The sequence below is a fragment of the Panthera tigris genome, chromosome C1, assembly GCF_018350195.1.
Source record: "Panthera tigris isolate Pti1 chromosome C1, P.tigris_Pti1_mat1.1, whole genome shotgun sequence".
NCBI lineage: Eukaryota > Metazoa > Chordata > Mammalia > Carnivora > Felidae > Panthera > Panthera tigris.
The window spans coordinates 150,225,869-150,246,474 of NC_056667.1; the positions used below are offsets into that span (position 1 = coordinate 150,225,869).

The following is a 20,606-nucleotide window of genomic DNA, read 5'->3' on the forward strand; positions in this document are numbered from 1 at the left end:
CTGTTGAGAAAGGATCAGGGTGCCCAGAAAAAGACTGTAGCAGCATCATTTGTCAGGATTTATCAATAACACCCAACAAGCAATTTACTATTCTCTCACTCTTTATTATTCTTTCCCATCTGCACATAAGTGTGTTCGAATTCTTCACATCTTAAAAGCAACAATGATGGGAAACTTTAAATCCTCTTTGGCTTGATGTTCCACTGAACTGAAAATACCACCAGAAGCCTTCTTTTCCCTAAGGCATAACAAACACTCTGAGATATTAAATTGCAGTGTTTTATGCTTTCAACAACTGCTTGTGACGTGTACTCATGGTCCTTTGAGCAAACATTTCTTATTCACTTACGTGCTGCCTCAATGCCTTACATTCAAATGTTTGTATGAACTGTAAATTATTGTATTTTAATTTCATAGGGTCTCAAATGATCTCAAACTTTTGGTATAAAACCTTGACATCTCTTACCCACAAAGTTGGTCACTGATCTACTGGCTTGGGAATGCTTGCTCTAAAATCTCCTGACACTTTCAGGCATTTCCAACCCACTTTGAGATACAGGACTCCAGCCAATGGACCTTTCCTGTGAGACCCCCGCAACCGCCCTTTAGCAGATATGAGTTACTTTCAAATGTGTCATATGCCTGCCAGGTATTTAGCCCACAGCTGATATTACCGCAAGTCATGAGACAAGGTCTTAAAATGAAAACAGCGAGGGAGCCAGAAGCATAGAGAATGGTAATGTTAGACTTGTAAGAGACCTTTAATACCATTCAATCCAGTCTCTCATTTTCCAGGAGAGGAAACACAGCACCTGTGAGATGAGGTTGCCCAAAGTGCCCCAAATAACTGAAGGTTTCATGGGGACTAAAACTAGGCCTAGGCCTTCCAACTCCAGGTTGATATCTACATGTCATGAGGCTATCCTGTAAATGATATCCAAATACTCTAAGTATTAAACTGTTCGGTAACGATCAATCAAAATGCTACAATTATTACATGCATCATAATTTGAGTTTTCAGGTACCATCACATATTAAGTTTTATACTATTTGGAACACGTATTTCAAAACTTTGAGGTAAAGATAACACTTCTTTATTGAAAAAAAAATTTACTGGAAAACACAGATGAAAAAACCTGATATTTGTTGACACCTCAAAAACAGTCTACATATGTTACAGTAGTACATTTAGCTATTTTATGCATTTGGTTTCCTGCATAGTTTCCAAAATGTTCTAGAAGACAGCAGTACTTTAAATGGAGTCAGCTGGAGGTTTTAAAAGTATTTTAAGAAAACCACAATCTTCTTTGTCCCAAGAGCTCTCATTGGTTAATATTCATCTTTGCTTGGTTCTTATTAAGAAAAGCTAATGTTAGACTGAATTTAATTAATCCATCAAAACCACAGAATTTTCTTTCTCATTCCCTCCAACATTTTGTTTCTCTTTAGTCACAGAAGGTAACACTTTCCATGCAGCAGATCATCTGAGTAAGTGTGGGTTAAAATGGTCAATTGTGAATCAGTCTCAATCATGTGGCTCTTCCCTGGCAAAAGAGGTTGTTTGTCTCTACTGTGAGAATGTTCTGAATGCTGCACCTTGTGCCTATCTCCAAATAATCATACTTACTTCAGAAAAGCTGAAAATATCACAGTCACGGAGAGGTTACCCTTCTACCTGGTGTTAGGGACAAGTGGAGGTAGATACTTTCTCTAATAACATCAAGCATCTGCTCCCTGCTAACATCCTTTGTGAACCCTAGACATCTCTACTGACATAGGTAATCTTACAAGTATTAATAAATAGTCTGGACTTAGCCACCATTTCTGTGTTTATGGAGGGAAAGCTGAAAAAATAAGACTTAAGCTACCTGATGCTGCTTCTTCATAGTACCTTGCTTTTTATGGTGCTTTAATATTTTTCAAAGTGCTTTTCATATGAATACATATATCACTTACTCACAAAAGCTGAGCAAGTGGTATGAGAGGCAGAATTCTTAGACGGCCTCCAAGATTTCCGTCTGCTGGTGTGGTGTATATGCCCTCAAAATCCCTTAACTTTGAGTGTGGGCAGGATCTATGAATATGACATAGTCACTCCTGTGATTTTATCTTAGCAGACAAGAGAGAGATTGTCCTGCTGGCTTTGAAGAAGCAAATAGCTGTGCTATAAAAGGTCTATGAGCAAGTCACATGATGAGGGCAGCCCTACCTGTTCAGAGTGATCCCCAGTGGACAGCTAGCAAGAAGACAGGAATCCCCATCTTCATCTTCAAGGAAATGATAGCCAACAACTTGAAAGAGCTTGGAAGTGATTCAATGTTCATCCAGTACATCCAGATGAAAAACATCACTTGTTTCATAACTTGATTTCAGTCTCTGAGACCCTGTGCAGAGGACTCTGTCCAGGCCTCTGACCTACAGAACATGTGTAATAATAAAGGACTGTTGTTTTAAGCCACTAAGTTTGTGCTAATTTGTTGTGTAGCAGTAGAAAGCTAATGAAAGCAAAGGTAAATAATACTATGATGATTTCACGAATAAGGACACTGGTTCAGAAAGATGAACTGATTTGGTTAATTTCATCGTGAAGATTGGTGTGACAGGACTGATAGTGGTACCTTGGATGCCTCCTTTATATGCTAGCATTCTTTCCACAGTCCCATAATGCTCCATACTAATGCGTATTACTGCTAGGTGTTCTTTACCCCTGCCCAACAACAAGATAGATACTTGAAAGCATAATACATTATCTTCCTCCATGCAGCTCAACACCAAGTAAGGCAATGACTTTATTAATCCTCACATCAGTTCTGTAGTATAGTAAAAACACTCATCAAAATCAAAGTAAATGTTAAGATGATAATATTTTTTAAAGAGTCTCAAATCGAATGTTAGTCCTCATCACTTAACAAACAATATTCTGAATAGTCAAGATCAGGAAATGTGATCGGTAATTCCACCCACTTTTTGTATTGTTTCTTCGGTGAATTATTTTTGAAAACCACTACAAAATTCTTTATTTTGAGACAAGGAAAATCTAAGCCTTTGTGCACCATCATCGTTCCCCAAGCCTAGAAAACAAAAGAGAGTGAGAGGAAAAATTAAATGCACATCCAATTAAGAATTCCCTGTGGCCAAAGTAAACATAAGCTCACAGCACTTTACTCACTTGGCCACATATTTTGCAGATAATCTCGCCATTTGTTTGATAGTCTACAAACTTCTTTCGTAGGGCTTTGTTTTCTCTCACAATGTAGAGTTCCCTAAAATGATCAAGGAGTAAAAACATACCTGAGAATTTGCAACGGACAAATATGCAAATTATGGGTACATGCTGTTGGACCTGAAGCTCAGCCACCTGCATGCGTATCCCACACCTTATCCCCCTCTCCTTCCTGCCCCCACAGATCATCAGGTAGACACTCCCTTTCCGCATGCATCTCTCAAGGGCCATGTTGCTTTTGGTGGCCTCTTTAAGTCTGTAGATTATTTTAACTAGACTTAAGTTGTCCAAAATTTTGAGAACAAATACGACTACACACCAGATGATGCACCTTGGATCCAAATGGCTCTGGGGCTCTCCCTTCTCCCCCCCGTGCCTCAGTGCAATATATTTGAAAAAGTCACATTTGAAATAGGGATAGAATATGGGGGCTAAAGGAGGAGAAGTTCTGAAAAATAATGAACCTCATTTGTACTATTTCGGAAGAACACGCACAGTACAACCTACTTCACTTCTTATACAGAAACTAAAAATTCAGTGTTCCAGGACCTACTTGAATACTGGTGTCATGTTGACATGGTGCATCTTCTCAATTACATGGATGTCTTCCCCAGAGCAGGCTACCACACCGCAGTTTTTGCAGAGGAAATTTATTAACGATGGGTTTTCCTTGTAATACTTGGCGATACTTCTCTTGATTTTCATTTTCTTTTCCATTATACTTTGCATCTGTAATTCCAAAATCTGCATTGAGAAAAAAAAATTCAGTGTTTCTTTTTTTTTTTTTTTTTTTCACAGCTTCACTGAAGTAAGTCTCCTGGAATTCAGAGATCTTAAATAGTTACAAAAATGTACACTTGGCCTTAGTATAGAAAGAAAAATAATGAGGCGATAGCCTCCAAAGAATTTTGCATATAATCCTTTCCTGTAATCATGGAAATGTGTTCAGAAAGCAACCTTTTCCATTTTAGACAAGTTCTACTGTGAGAAAGTCCTTAGTAATATTAAAAAAACAAAAACAAAACAACAACAAAATAACACCTCATCCTACCACCTCTCTCCCTTGCCATTAGTTTCAATTCGGTGTCATAATATAAGTTTAAGCCTTCTTTTACATGGAATCCCTTTGAAGACCTAAACACTATTATGACATTACCAATAGTCTTCTCTTACTTGTGATAAGCCACCCCCCCGCCACCAATTTCTTTAATCTTTTCTAGACCCTTTGCTATCTTACTCAATCTCTTCTTTACACATTTGTAGCAGAAACACTAGTTTCCCACCCAGAGTCCATTCTTCCTGGGAACAGAACTATAATTTCATTCCAGGTGAAAATATGCTAGCTACATTACAACATTTCAAGCCAGTGGCCAGTGAGACATAAGATGTTGCGTAGAATTTCTAGAAAATCTCAAGTATCAGATAGTGGCCATTTTGCACTTTCTGTCTTTTCCATCTTCTTCTTTCTTCCACCTAAAATGAGCATGTGACAGTTGAAATTTGAAAAAAAACTCTCTTTGGCCTGGATAACAGAAACCAAATACTAAGAGGGCAGATAAGAGAGAAAGGTCTTGGCTTCCTTGACATCATGGAGCTATCATATGGATCTAGATTATCCACATTTTTTTATGAGAATAAGACCTTAACTGTGTATTCCAGGCCCTGTGGCTAGTGGCAAAATTTATGTCATAACAGAAACAATGTAGAGACACAAAACTTGAGATAGGCACTGGCCAGGTCTCACACCTACATAACTTCACATTAGGAAAACTTGTTTCTTAAATAATTTACCTCCAAACTAAACCACTCATAGATAGCAAAGTTATATTAAAATGTGCAGGACGCCATTGTTTTCCTGAAGGCTGAGGGGAAGTTTGTAGTAAAAGTAAATTATCAGTGCTGATGAGCAAAGCTGAATGGCCCATCTCTGGCTCTCACCTCTGTTTTGGGCTTTGATTCAAGACAGCCATATTTACTACAGAAAGGAGAACGAAACCTTGTAAGCAGCCCATGGGCCATATAATAGTTTAAACAGACAACTACAAAGACTAGTGTCATGTGTAAATTATAACAATATAAAAAATTGAAGTATTATGTTCCCTAAAAGTTTAATTAGGTTGTTCCTGCAAGATACTATCATTCACTGAGCCGATAAAAGATGATTTGGCATGGGATCATGTACATGGCAGGCAATTAAGAAACACAGGTGCAACAGAAAAGATAAAAATAAATCCAAAGTTAGTGTATGGGTATGTAACCAGGACACCAGCAACTAAAAGATTAGTTTTAAAATAGTAAAGAATAGGGGCGCCTGGGTGGCTCAGTCAGTTGAGAGCCTGACTCTTGATTTTGGCTCAGGTCATGATCCCAGGGTTGTGGGATCCAGTTCCATGTCGGGCTCCACACTGAGCACAGTCTGCTTAAATTCTCTCTCTCCCTCACATATATATACATTAATTAATTAACTGATTAATTAGTTAAAATACTAAAGACCAGTAAGGGATTAGTTCTAAAATAGTGAAAAATAGTAAAGAATGTGACTTAGAGGGGCAACAAATGAAAACAAAGCATCATAAATATATGGGAGGTACAAGCTATAGTCAGTCAAAGTCTAAATAAAATGTAACGAGTTGGAAAAGCTGTTGGGTCATTGCCAGGGAAAATGTTTAAAATCTTCACATTGTTTCTAGAAGTTTGATTCACAGGCTATCAGTTATGTACAGATTCTGTATATGACATGGAAAATAGACCTCACCTTCTGTGTCAAGGCTCACCATTTACTAGTGGCTGTTTGAACATTGTGTTGATACGGATTCTTAACTCAGAAGAAGGGAGTGCTGGGGTCTACCAGCGATGTCTGCTGAGGGAGCTGCACAGAATAGTAGTCAAATGTACCCCCTGCCATCCTTTTCTGAGTTTGTCAGCCTGGAGTAGCTTTAGGAGGGCAGGGCTCTTAGCCAAAGGAAATCTAAAAAGGTAGCCGATTCTGGGGCCCCCAAAGAGACTGTATCTTATTGTAGATATAATCTGAAAAAATTTGCCTCATAAATTCCAGAGATGGCCTAGAGTTTACCCAAAACATCTGGTCTTGAAACATCAATCTTTGAAAATATCCACTTGATTAACTTTCCAGTGACATTATATGGTCACAGATGTTTGATTTGACATTATCAAATGTTTGGTTTGCCTTATATGTAAAGGGGTTTTAAAATATAAGTTTGTGTAGAAACCTGGCCAGGAAACCTTGGAGTTGGTTATAGCAATGCACACCAATTTAAAAGCATCCCTTTCGTGAAACTCTATTTAGGGTAGAGCCAATTCCAATGTTAAGAAACTAACATTCACACCCATATGCAAGGGTGTGAATTTTCTTCTAAATGGATTGTTTGCTATTATAGTAGTTACAGTCTTTAATTCAGTGGTATGGGGGATTTCCTGAAATATTGCAGAAATGCATTCTTCCTTCACGGCATTCCTCTTGAAGCTCAAATGACTCTACATTAGTAAACTGAGATGCAGCTAGATAACATATTATGTATTTTCTTATCATTCAAATCTAACCTCAATGTCTCTATTTCTAAGAGACTTTCCCCAAACATCCAATCTAAAAAGTACTCATCTAATGACTCGTTTCATGTTGTCTTATTCTAATTCTCTAGAATTTATCCTTATGTGATATATTTCTTGGTTCATTTTTGTTTCTTGTTTCTCCTCTTCAACTCTCACTACGTATACTCTAGAATATAAGCTTCACGTGGCAGAGATCGGTCTGTGCTGTTTGCTACCATGCTCTCTCTTTCTAGAACATTGCCTGGCACAGAGTAGGCACTTCATAAATACTTCTACAATGAAAATTTGTGTCTGTACTGATTCAACGAAACCAAAATTACCAGGTTGGCTTGAATGGGTGGACTGCACTAATCTTTCTAAACAAGGGCAGATTAAATTTACATCATCAAAATTTATGGTTGGTTTCATTGGAACGGTGGCCTGACAATTTCTGCTCATGATGGATCTTGATTCTTTTTGTATGTGAATCTGGACTAAGTACAGCTCATCCAACTGGAACTTAAAATTCAAGCACAATTTCTGTCTTGAGACTTAGCCACAAAGCTATCAATGGCAACCACATGCAGCCACTTTAAAGTGAAAAATAAATTCAGGGAGGTCCAAAAACAATACCTTATGAGCATACTCCTCTGGGTTCATATTTTGAACATGGTCTATAGCTTTATACATCATTTTCTCTCGGAAATCATTAACTATCTCACGTTCAATAACTCCTGAACCACTGTGGGCAACCAGGACGTAGGTACTCTCATCAGCTCTGGCTCGACCTCGGGCCTGAGAACATAAAGAAATCAAATAAACGAATGGCTATGCCTTCTGTCCACACTCTCATCTTTGGTTTGGAATGGTATTCATTGCTCAGTGTGCCAGCCTTCAAGTAATTTCGTTATTCTCAGTAAAGTTAGCTGTTACCCATTTTTTGTAAATCAGTTATTTGAAATTCAAAATGTGCTTTAATGCAGAAACAATGTTCTAGAGCGATGATGGTTAGGTCACCACACCAACCCTCAAAACCCTCAACTGCACAAGACCATTCTGTCCACCTTTTTTGTTCCCAGGATCCTCCTCTCAACCCTGGGAACCGGCACCATTGACTTAGACTGGAATGGCATTCCGGCCTGGTAGGAGGGATAGATGGAAAGAAGGGGCATCTCTGACCTTGACAGCAGGACTATTGAAAATGCAGTTTCTGCTCCTGGTATCTATGTTGGATTTTGAGCACATTTCCCCATGAAAACAGGCTCACATGGTGATAAATTTCTGTAGTCCTCTTTAGAAAGTAATATTTCGGTACATTTTGAGTAACAGACAATGTTGTGGCCTGGCCCAGGAACCTAACTACCAGCTATAATATCTGTATGAAAAATGCATTCAGTGTTACAAGCCACCAACAAATTAACTCTTGAAATTCAATTACTTGCTAATTTGATGGTTGTCTGGTTATTTTAGTCTTCCTGACTTGTCTCCCATGCAGGGATACAATTCAATGTATTTAAAAAAGATTTTAAGTTAATTTTATAGGAAGAGTATTATATATGCAAATCAAAGGTAACAATTATATTGTTAAAATAGTGTGGGTAAAAGATAAAAGAAAATTAGGACATTTCACTTTTGTTTTGCATGTGTAACTTTGCCTCCCTCAACATTTTATGATGAAAAATTCAAAACATACAGAAAAACTGTAAGAATTGGGAGGAGAATGCAGAAATGGTAGGGATCCTTAAGGTTTGTGCATATTGCTTTGTCAGACATTTTTAAGAACACTGCACTTCAGATTCCTAGTCCAGCTGGGAGCTGGCAGACATCCTAGGAATGAAGATGCCTCTTTTGACTCTTACAGATGGGGCGGGGCCAGTGTCATGTTTCTGAAGAGTCTTGGGACACAGAAATAACAACAAAAGAAGAGTTGTTTAAAAATGCAACAGTTGGGGTGCCTGGGTGGCTCAGTCAGTTAAGCGTCCAACTTCAGCTTAGGTTGATCTCAGTCTATGAGTTGGGAGCTCTGAGTCGAGCTCTGTGCTGATAGCTCAGAGCCTGAAGCCTGCTTGGGATCCTGCGTCTCCCTCTCTCTCTGCCTCTCTCCTGCCTGTGCTCCGTCTCTCTCTCTCTCTCTCTCTCTCTCTCTCTCTCTCTCTCTCCCTCCCTCCCTCTCTCTCTCTCTCTCTCAAAAAATAAACATTAAAAATAAAATTAAAAATAACAACAAAAATACAACAGTTATCTGATTGTCATACGAATCAAAACAGGAGTATTCAGCTCTTCAAGATTTCTTTTTTTGAATTGAGGTATAATTGACATATAACACTGTATTCGTCTCAGGTGTGCAATATAATGATTTGGTATTTGTACACAATAAGAACCGATTTCTCTTTTAGAAGAATAGATATATTTTTAAAACTGTGCTGTTTTGCTAAAACAATTAAAATAATAACGCAAAATAAAAATTTAACATATTAGAGGTATAAAGTGTACCTGGACCATGGCTATTTCATTAGTGACGAGACCATAACGGATAACAATATTACATTCTTTAATATCCAGACCTTCTTCTGCCACTGTGGTAGCGATAAGCAGATTTATTTTTCCAGTGCGGAATTTACTAATGACTTCTTTTTGTTCATTCTGTAGAAACATTTTAATAAATTAAATTTTGTGATGCTAAACACATTATAATCTTCTAATTAGCAGAAGAAATAATAAATTGCAACTGGTCAGTGCAAATCAAAGGATTAGCTCATACACGGATTCACTGCCATCTGTTTTTGGCATTGAACAAAGACATGATGATAAGACAACATTTGATATCCAATCTGGGATTACCACACAATAATAAAAATATTTCCATCATCCAGTCTGGAAGTGGGAAGACCATCATTTTTGCCAAGGAAATAAATTGATGGGTAACTTGGGAGGGAGGAAAAAGGAGATGCTTTCGGTTGAGGAGAGGATAGGGCGATGAGAAACTAGAGTGGGCTTTGCTCTTTACTATGTTAACTTCAGAATCTTTAGTATTCAGAAAATAAGATGCAGTGACACTTTGAAAGATTGTTGAATTTTGAGTCACAGAGAAAATAATACAGTCTATGCCACATTTGGTCACTTTAAGAGTCACTCAAGCATGAAACCTATAGAATATTTCTGGAAGGATATGTGAAAAACTGAAAATATTGGCTGCCTCCAGCGAGGGAGCCAGAATACTGGAGGGGAGTCGTGTGCCCTGAACCTTATTAATTCTGAAAGATATGAATATGTTATCTGTTCAAAGAGAAGATTAAATAAAAATGAAATAATAAGTTATTAAAACATAATATTAAAACTATAATTAAATGAAAAAACTCTGAATTTTGAGTTTTTGAGTATATTAATTTCTTAGTATAAGAAATAGGGGCGCCTGGGTTAAGCATCCAACTCTTGATTTCAGTTCAGGTCATGATCTCATGGTCTGTGAGTTCAAGCCCCATGTCAGGCTCTTCCTCTCTCTCTCTCTCTCTCTCTCTCTCTCTCAGACCCTCCCCCCTCTCAAAAATAGATAAATAAACTTAAAAAGAAAAAAGAAAGAAAGAAAACATGCACTCTGGCCCTTGCATAGGAGGGGCAGGTGAACATAAACCCAGCCCCATATGGCCACGGTGGTTTTACTGCCACAATTACTCTTATCAAAGCTGTTGGTCCAGTCTGCCTCTGGTGCATGTTTATGCTGTCTTTTATCCCCAAACATTAAACAAAAATAACATGTCACACCAGCAGTGTGTTTTCCTATCCCCTTCCTTCTCTTCCTAGAAGCAGTGTGTCTTTATTTGACTCCTAAATGCGAAAGCATTGTGCAGAAAAAGCCTCTCTCCAGTCTTCACTGATAATTTCTCCCTCTGGCACTCATGTCCACTGATAAAGGCTTACATGTCTTTGGATTTTAGCAGAAGATGTCTCTGCTATTCAAGAGTACTTTAATAATGAGAATTTCAGACACAGCATCAAACCCTGAAACAGTAGATGCCAACTCCCTCTCCCAAGGAGTAAGGCCAACTCTGTTCACAAGGGGAGGATGTGGGATGTAAGGAAGGTAATTTGGTATGTAGCCCCCAAATCTGAAATGACTTATGACCAAAAAGTAGCTTGATAACAACATACTTTCCTTTTATACCTCACCACTTTTCAAAGAGGAGCTGAGGCCACATATACCTGAAGTCATAATACGAAAGCTAATATAATAGAAACTTAAAAACAGGAGTAAAAGGATACAGATGTATTACTTGTAAGCATTAACCCAGAGGCTGTGGGACTGAACTTGAGTTTTACCTGTGAGCTTCTGGAAAGGTAAGGCAAAAGGGAAACAAATTAAGAAAACTAGTTCTCATCACAAAGGAGGAAGTAAGCTCCTTACCCAAGGAAAACAGTTCTTTCTTTCTCTGGCATAAATTTTAGAGGGAGCTTTAACTGAGTATATGTAGTGAGTATATTGAGCATTATCATGTAAAATTTCAAGAACTATTTTTTTCAGCAAACAATAAAACAGATAATTTGCTCCATTGGACTGAATGATGATGACCATAACAGAATTCAAGTCTCCTCTTGTCCCTCAAGACTCAAAGTCAATATGACTTCAGAAGAACATTTTACTCTAACAATCCATGCTTGTAATGTCTACAAGTGCCTTTTTTTAAATCTCCCATGGGTTTTTACTGTGCACATGATAAGTAGTATAATGAAATGAAAACAAAACAAAACAAATCTTTAAAAGGAAAAGAAAATCGCTCATAGTCCCAAATCTTTTAACACACGAAATGTCTTAATTTTTCCAAGTTGCCTTACAGATCTCATCCTATGCAAACATATTCTACATTTTTCTAATTATAATGTACATACTTTGGTGGGGATTTGATTTTTCCACTCGATATGATATTGTAACCAGTTTTGCATTTTGTTACTAGGTTTAAATGTCAATCATTTTTGCAAAGGAAACTCAATTTCCAAAGTTGCTCCAAGTATGTGAAAAACGTGACTCCTAACACAATGTTCAGCTTATCAAATACCACAGATTAGACTGCTATTAAACTCACATTTTATCTTAAGAACACGTGTTTCATCCCACAAAATTATTTGTGGGGTGTCAAGAGAAAAAATGAAAAAAGAAAAAGACTACAATAAATTTGGGAAGAGAAATAACAACATGAGGAAAGAAATACAGGAGATGTTTTCACCTGTGTCATGGGCTTGAACTCACTGCTGTGTCCAGCTCCAATCAGATGATGGGCTTTGACGCCAACTTCAGCAAATTTTTTATTTTCAGTAATCCACTGGGAAAGGGCATATGCACTCTGTCGTGTTTTTGTGAAAATTATTCCTCGGGCTGATTCCTCAGTCCTTGTGTATTGTTCCATTATGGTGTTTCTTAATTTGGTCAGCTTCTCATTTTCATGTTTTGGGTTTTCAGCCAGCTTTTTCAACATTCTATTGTTTTCTTTAAAGAATAATTAGTTTGATTATAAAATATGTGAATAATTACACTGGGAGATTTTATGTAATGAGATACTGAGATACGTAGTTGACCTACAGTTAATCTTGTGCTATATCTAACAATGAGGCTAGCTTAATAAATAAATGTATTGCAGTCTTGTTGATAATAAAACCAGGTGGCTGAATGACTGATCGTGATTATACACAATTAATGGCTAATCTGAACCCATCAATTAGAAGGGGCCCCGATATAGGTGGGATTTCTTCTTTCAAAATGAAAGATTATTTTAAGAGGGCCTTTTGGAGGGTGCCTGGCTGGCTTAGTCAGTTAAGCATTGGAATCTTGGTTTCAGCTCAGGTCATGATCTTGAGATTCTCGGGATAGAGCCCCATATCAGGCTCTACACTAGTAGCTCAGAGGTTGCTTGGGATCCCCCCTCTCTCTCTGTATCTCTCTCTTTCTCTCTCTCTCTATAAATAAATAAATAAATAAATAAATAAATACACACTTTTTTTAAAAGAGGGCCTTTTGGGGAGCTTTTGAGAAGTATTGGGCTCATGCCAAAGAGGCACATGCATGAGCATACACCATAAATGTCACATTGATTCTCACCTATAAATAAATCCATGAGAAATCTATCTGTCTTATCCACTCTCAAAGGCTTCTTGTCATCATCCTCATCTTCGTTACCATCATCGTTACCCTCCTCACCACTCTCATCGCTATCATCTTCTTGAACTGCAAACTTCTTTTCTTTTTCATCATTATAGAAAGCTTCCAGGTGATTATAGGCATCAATCGTTCTAATTGTATCATTAATTTGTAGGGCCTCATTGTACTTCCTCAAATGCTCTGCGCAAACTCGGTCTTTGCGATTTCCTTCTCTTGCAGCTGTGAAAGAACACATTATACATAGTGAAATAATGGTAAGACACACCCCTACAATTGTGCTGTGGACTTGAATATGTCTTTGATACTTGTTTTTGAAATGGGCAAGTTAAGGCCCAAAATGCGCCTTGAGCTCTTAAAGCCTTTCAACCCCTGGACTGGCTATCTGAGCTCTGTTACAGCAAGAACACCTACCTGATTCTTGCTGACTCAGAAGAATAGCATGGAAAACATTTCAGTTCAGTTTGCATTTGGAGACAGAAACGTTAATATTTATCTTAATGTGTTAAACATACAATAAGTGAAAGACTCTGGAAATGAAGACAAAAATGGATAGATTGGAGCTTCTTTCCATCAGTAGATAAGAGATTAGAACGTGTACATCTGTGTACTACTTCAGAGAAATTCCATCTGATATTCCATTTGCTTTCAGCTTGCTTGAGAATATATGATAGATCATCTGAAATCTTAGCATAAACATGGAAGTGTTAAGTCAAAAACCCAGTTACCTTTTTTTTCCATTTGAATGGTCCATTGTTCATAGGGTTGAGTTCCAAAATCTGACATTGGACTCATTTCACAAAAACTTTGAATCCTGGTCATTATTTCTACAAGTTTATCTTTAAATGGATCCTAAAAATAAATTACACACTTATTCTTACATGTTTATGTTGTTAAAGAAATAACATTACCTTTGTTAACATAATTTCCATGTTATAATAAATTTGGTTCATAATCTTTGTTGAGACAAAGAAACAAGTTAATCTCTGACCACTTCCTCGTACATTTATTTCTTATCCGAAATCTACCCTTAAGCCACACACACACCAACACCATGCACCCCCACTGGAATTCCCATTTTAAAAGTTTTACAAAGATAAAACTAATGAATAATAAGAAATTTGAATGCTAAGAGTAATTTTAAAATATGTAAGTTAAAGCAATACCCCAATTATTTAGAGATTGTGATGTAATTTAAGAAACATTTCCATTTGAAGAACTGGTATGATTTCTAGCAAAATAAAAAGTCAAGAGAGACTTGTGATGAGCACTGGGTGATGCATGGAATTGTTGAGTCACTATATTGTACACTTGAAACTAATATAACACTGTATGTTAACTAACTGGATTATTTTTTATTTTAGAGAGACAGAGAGAAAGAGAGAGAGAGAGAGAGAGAGAGAGAGAGAGAGAGAGAGAATCTTAAGCACGAGCTAGCATGGAGCCTGATGTGGGGCTCAATCCCATGACCTTGGGATCAGGACCTGAGCCAAAATCAAAAGTTGGACACTAACCCACTGAGCCATCCAGGTACCCCTCTAATGAATTTAAGAAAAAGTTAAGAGAGTTTAAAAAACAAAAACAAAAAAACAGAAGAGTGCATACTAAATGATTTCCTTTAAATAAAGTTAAAAATCTGTCAAAACCCATCTTGGTGTTAGAAGTCAGGATAGTAGTTATCCTTGGGGGATGAGTGACTGGAAGGAGAAATAAGGGCTTTTTGGGTGTTGAAAATGTTGTTTAGATTTTGACTATACAGATGTGTTCATTTTAAAACAATTCAGCAATCTGTATATTTATGAATTTGTACTTTCTTGTACGTCTGTTATACTTCAATAAAAAGCATACCCAAATTAAGTAAGTTAAAAAGTAAGATTGCGGCTTTTAAAAATTTATCCTAGGGATGTCGTGGGTTTTTTTTTTCAATGATGATGAGTAGAAACATGCATTTAAATTTATCAAGTAAAAGGGAATAAGTAACAAAACTGAAGGAAAATAAAGTATATTCAAATGTTCTAGTTCAGCTGGAATAGATAGTAGTCTTCTTCAGAATTTCCACCAAAATTAATCTATGGAGATTGGTCACTGACACTGGTTTAGCGCCTACGACATTTCAAACACAATATTGTCTATTATACATATTTCATGTCATTTAATCCTAACATCCTATGACGTAGATTTTCAATGACTACACTTATTATCAAGTACATAGAGCTAAAATTTATCATGCTTTTTATATTTTACAAATGAAAGTATTGACATAACATACTGATCATAATATCCAAAACAACTCAGTTGGTTTTTATAATCAGCAAAAATACTCATTTCAAAGGAACCATTACAGTAAATATTTTACTTCTTTACTACTGTGTGTACCGTGTGTTCTCTTAAGAAAGTAAATGTGCAAATTAGGAATGATTCCCATTATCATTACCAGCTGCAATTTGGTAGCAACAAAATTGTTCTGTGAAATGTCAGAAAACTAGTCCTGGAATTCACCAAGAAAGTTAAATGAATAAAATGAACTATAGTAATCTCTCTAGTTTACTTGTATATAACCCTCTCTACTCTCATCCCCATGGCGTCTCTTCATATAAACTGGTAAACTAAAAGGATGGACAAGAGAATTCACAGCAGTGCTTTCTCATCTAATAATACAAAAGAATAAAACTAAGTTATTTTGCTAAAAATTTAAGATAATATTCTTCGGTTTGTATAAAATAACCTTTGCATGTTTCAGTTGAGTATGGCATTATTAATCTAATAAATATAAAACTTTAAGCACATACTTCTCTGGTGTCATCTGCGATTGCAAACTTTTTGCATGGCTCTTTTATTTGGCCTTTGAGTTGATTTATATTTTCTTTCACAGTTTTAATGGTACATGCATCAAGATTGGCACATATCTGGAAAAGAGATTTTTTTCAATATTCAAATATTTAGTTTTCCTTTTCAATCGATTCAATGTAGAACTATTTTTTCATATAATAAATAAGTACCATGACTTGCTAAATATAGCATTTTAGTATTGCTTTACTGTGGATCTGATTAACCAGTACATTTATCTCAACAGACTAAAAAGAAACTTCTAAATCAGTTGGCGGATAATTCCAAAAAAGAAGTGTATTTATTCTCCTTTCTTAAACTCCATTTGCCAGCTGGAAAAACTGATATGGAAACAGTATAGTAAATAAAAGAGATCAGCAGAGAATGGTTATAAGATAACCATATTATATGAGACATTTTAAAGGCCATCTCGACATCCCTGGATCAGATTACCACCCTCTTCTACCCATAAAAAGGACAATGTAAAGCTAGGAGCAGCTGAAGACTAGATGTGCCTGAATCTAGACTGATGTTAGTCCTTAATCCCATAATAAATTATATTTTGGAACCAATAATTGTGCCTCTGTCTGTTGTACGTGATTTTACTGAGTCCAACTTAAAGTAAGGGACTTAAAATATAAATGCAATTGCTTTAGTACCAACATACTCCTTGCGTTTCTCTGAATTCATTTAACATTTGAAATCAACAATAGTACTTTATGTGGGGTTACCATTTGGGGTCAGCTGACAAGTAGTACAACTTCGAACAGAGATTTTTGTATCCCCCTTTTCCCATTTAATTTGGATTACTCAGAATCTGAGAACCACATAGAACAACAAAGGCACAGAAGAAAATATGCAATTTTTAAACTCATGGAGTATTGTGAAAATTAGAAACTTTCATCACTTATGCATATTTCTAAATGTTTATTTATCTTTTTCAGAGAGACAGAGAGTGCACGTGTGTGCACAGAAGGAGGACAGAGAGAATCTGTCAGCACACAGCCTGATGTGGGGCTTGATCTTACCAGTCTCACCGACGGGGAGATCATGACCTGAGCCAAAATCAAGAGTCAGATACTTAACCAACTGAGCCACCCAGGCGCCCCTTTTATTTTTTGTTTTAAAATGTTTATTTATTTATTTTTTGAGAGAGATAGATTGCTTATTTGTATATCAAATGGATCGTTAAGTTTAACAATAAGAGTGGATATTTAAAATTAGGTATTTCATTTGCCCCAATTTTTCATTTATTATATCTGCACTCCATAATTTTTGTGACATGTATATATGTCATAGTAATCAATTAAGGCATATTACTGTTTTGTAGAAGGTTGAATATATTTATTTTAACTAAAACACATTGATTTAACTTAATCAATGATCATGAAATACCTTCTGTTATGTATTCCATGGCATTTGGACCTAATCTTACTCAAAAAGCCCAAGAAGCACTGGCATTTGCTTTAGGTTTTTGTTGTTGTTGCTGTTATTGTTGTTGTTGTTGTTATACATAACATATACATATACATATACATATACATATACATATACATATACATATACATAATGTCATATACATAGTGGCTTACTTTTAAAATATGTTCTTTGGCTTCAGCTTGCCTTTTGGCTCCTCCAACACCTGGTGAAGCTGTCAGTCCTAGTATCTGAGGTAGGGGAATCACTGGTTTGCATTCTTTCTTGAGTTTATTGTTTTTCAACTTCTGTTTCAAGTAACGCCTCATGATGTTATTATAGACTGCTTCTTTGTTGGTGTGATGGCATTCATCAATAACGATGAGGGAAAAGTCTTAAAAGAAAATCCAAGTGGTTCATTTGTCCATACCAGCGAGGTATAGTGAAGAAAAGTACCTTTAAAGTTAGTAAACTGAGGTGCCATGGTGATGTCTTTTCTCGAGCAGAATTCTGGCACAGACCTCTTTTTAAGAGGGCAATGTGACTATGCCAGTAACCTGTACATCCAGAGGTCCGTGTATATTAATCATGAAACTATTCCTGTTAGATATTGCCCCTATTTAATAGATTCGTTTCAGAAAGTTTACAAAGGCACAAAGTGTTATGGGATAGAATTCCATCTCTGCCTATATTCTCCCAAATTAATCAGGATTACACTTAAATTAATCAGGATTACACTTTTGTTCTTTAATAACACATTTAATTTTAAGTGGCTGAAGGCTTTTTTTTTTTATGTCAAATGAGAACCATACCATTTAAACAGAGATAATTTTGCCTTGTTTTAACATTGAATTTAATTATTATCATTATTATGATGAATATACTTCTTTCCCTTTCTCTCACTTTTTCTTCCCATTCCCCCAAAATAGAAAGGACTGTATTTTATTCTACGGAAACATGGCAGATCTAACAGCATCCATTAGCATATGAAAATAACTTGGTACATAGAAATAAAAAGTAAATAGAAAGTCCAGCGAGTGCTTGATTTAATAATGTATCCTTATGTATATAAAGGGAGCTAATTAAAAATATACCAAAATCTTTGTACGTTTCCCCAAGAAAGGAGAAGAGTTTAATGAAAACTTAAGCAATGAAAGACAATCTAAATCAGAGATACTCTTTTAAATCAGCATTTTGAAGATTATTTAACAAATACAGCCTCTGTTACTATCATTGATATTACTACTACTAATTCTTCTTTTACCAAAATGCAAACACTTCAACCAACCTGACAACTGGACACCATCATCTTCTCCTATTTCTGAGTTTAAAAGGGAGTTTTCAAGGATCTGGGCTGTACTGATGATAACATCATAGGTTTTGACAACTTCTGGAAATGATATTTTCAATTGGGTATCACCACTTAATCCAATAGTATGATACCATTTCTTCAAAAATGGTTCAAACTCTTTGCGGAAGAGCTGTTCAACTAGTGGTACCTTTAAAAATGCCAAAATTAAAAAAAAAAGAGAGAGAGAGAGCATGGTCAAAGCAAAAGGAGTATTGATCAAAGGCCTACTATGTGTCAAGCATTATCAGAGGTGTTTACATTATCAGTTAATTAAGCATAATGACCTATCCAATTTGTCAGTAAGCATTTACTGAACGCCTATTAGGTGTAGACATTGTATCTGAGACACAAAATGTTTAAGATATGGCTGACAACTTCAAGGAACAGTCTAGCTAAGCACATAGACTAAGACTAAACAACAAAAAAGCACAACTTAGTAAAACACAATATAATAATTCTCTCATAGAAATACATACAAAGTGACAGCAAAGAGGCAGAAGCAAATGACTGGTTTTAGCTCAAAAGAAAGGTTTAGAAGGAATTCTAATCAAGTAGGCCACGGGTCAATGACGAGATAAATGAAAACCAAGGCTGGATAAGAAATACATTTTGAATTCATAGATCAGGGCCAGGCTATAAAGGGTTGTGAATACCACACAGAATATTTTAAATTTACTATAGTTCATAGGACCTTATGAGTTGTGTTTAGTGTTGATTTATTCCTGCTGTTTGTTTTGGGATGGGGCCAGAGGCAATATGCCTAAAAAACTGAAGACAGCAGAGAACCAAAACTGAGGAGGTAAGACATTGCTTAGGAGAGCAGATGTGCGGTGAAGGGGCAGACCACTAAAATGGCTTTGGTGGCTGAGAAAGAACAAATGAGAAAACAGGCTTGGCAAAATAAGTGGAAATCTTTCAGACTTGACTGACATTGTTGAGTGGGAGTATGCTGGCATTGAGGTTACTCAGTGTAATTGGCAATTCACAGTATCGTTGTATTCACTAGCTGGTCAACATGTCACTCTTTTGAAGACCCTGACCTGAAAGACCATCTGGAGATCGGAATATGGAACCCAGTGATAGATACCATAGAGAACATGAATGCTGACATCCAGGATAAATAAGGCACCCGGACCCGCACCCCCCAACCCCCAGCCAGCAGAGATTCATCCTTGCAGGCAAGGAGCTGGAAGATGGCCACATTCTTTCTGACTACAACATACAGAAAGTGTCAACCTTGTATCTGGTCCTCTGTCTAAGGGGTGGCTATTAATTCTTCAGTCTTGCATTCATACTGCCCAATGATGGCATCACTCTGCATTATAGCCATCTGCCCCAATTTAAGTTTAGAAATTACCAGTTTCAGTAACAGCCGAACCTGGTGAAAGTTTTAATAAAAGATTTATTGCATGGTAGTTAAAAAAAAAAAGAATCCTTTCAGCTGGCTCTCCATATGTCATAGCATCTGCTGAAGGTGGCTGAGTTGATACCTGAATGTTACGCACTGCCCACCATTCAGAATACCTCCTAGATCAAGGGAAAGGAATAACCAGGCCATCTTGAAGGTTATATGCTAGGAGAATTTATACCATGGAAGCCTAGGGATGTACAGTGTGGCAAATAGGGAATTGGCAGGAAGAGTTTCAAGAGCAAGCATCAAAGAATAAGCGTTATATTCCTCATAATGTGATTACCAGATAATGTAATCAATGGTTATCTTTCTATTGGTCTGCAGAACATGTGTTATTCATCTTTTTTACTTGAGGTGAGTCCTACTTATGTGTAAAATGAGGGCTGGCTGATACCCCTGGCTGAGAACAGTGTACAAAGAACACTGTCTTGTATCATTATTTAGTAGAAATGATGAACTTGTCCAAGAGTCAATGTGGAGGGGGAAGGGGTTAAAATGGAATCTATGAATTTTAAGGAAACAGTGTGGACCTAAAATCAAAAACCAAGTTTGGTTACTGGAAGAAAATAACACAAGGTGAAAAGACTAAGAAGAGAAACTTTCCATTAGTATTTGTTTTTGTTTTTGTCAAGGTAAAAGTCTCTGGTCTACCTGCCACAAAATCACTTGAAAGATTTGGAAAATG

At 36.6% G+C, this 20,606-nt stretch overlaps 1 protein-coding gene across 2 annotated transcripts in view; it reads right to left on the reverse strand.

Annotated features, from left to right (window-relative positions):
- Positions 1-2,776: 2,776 nt before the first annotated feature.
- The window catches only part of IFIH1 (interferon induced with helicase C domain 1), a 54,750-nt gene continuing 36,920 nt past the window's right edge, over positions 2,777-20,606 (reverse strand). The window contains exons 6-16 of one of the 2 annotated variants that reach the window (XM_007078447.3): positions 18,448-18,658; positions 17,336-17,553; positions 15,707-15,823; positions 13,646-13,769; positions 12,861-13,139; positions 11,992-12,251; positions 9,266-9,415; positions 7,406-7,567; positions 3,777-3,967; positions 3,170-3,263; positions 2,777-3,071 (exon numbers count right to left, since the gene is read on the reverse strand). In XM_007078447.3, coding sequence (XP_007078509.2) covers positions 2,892-3,071; positions 3,170-3,263; positions 3,777-3,967; positions 7,406-7,567; positions 9,266-9,415; positions 11,992-12,251; positions 12,861-13,139; positions 13,646-13,769; positions 15,707-15,823; positions 17,336-17,553; positions 18,448-18,658 — 1,986 coding nt within the window. In that variant the 3' untranslated portion in view covers positions 2,777-2,891. The remainder of the gene's footprint in view (positions 3,072-3,169; positions 3,264-3,776; positions 3,968-7,405; positions 7,568-9,265; positions 9,416-11,991; positions 12,252-12,860; positions 13,140-13,645; positions 13,770-15,706; positions 15,824-17,335; positions 17,554-18,447; positions 18,659-20,606) is intronic. The other variant, XM_042994570.1, reaches the window with a different exon arrangement.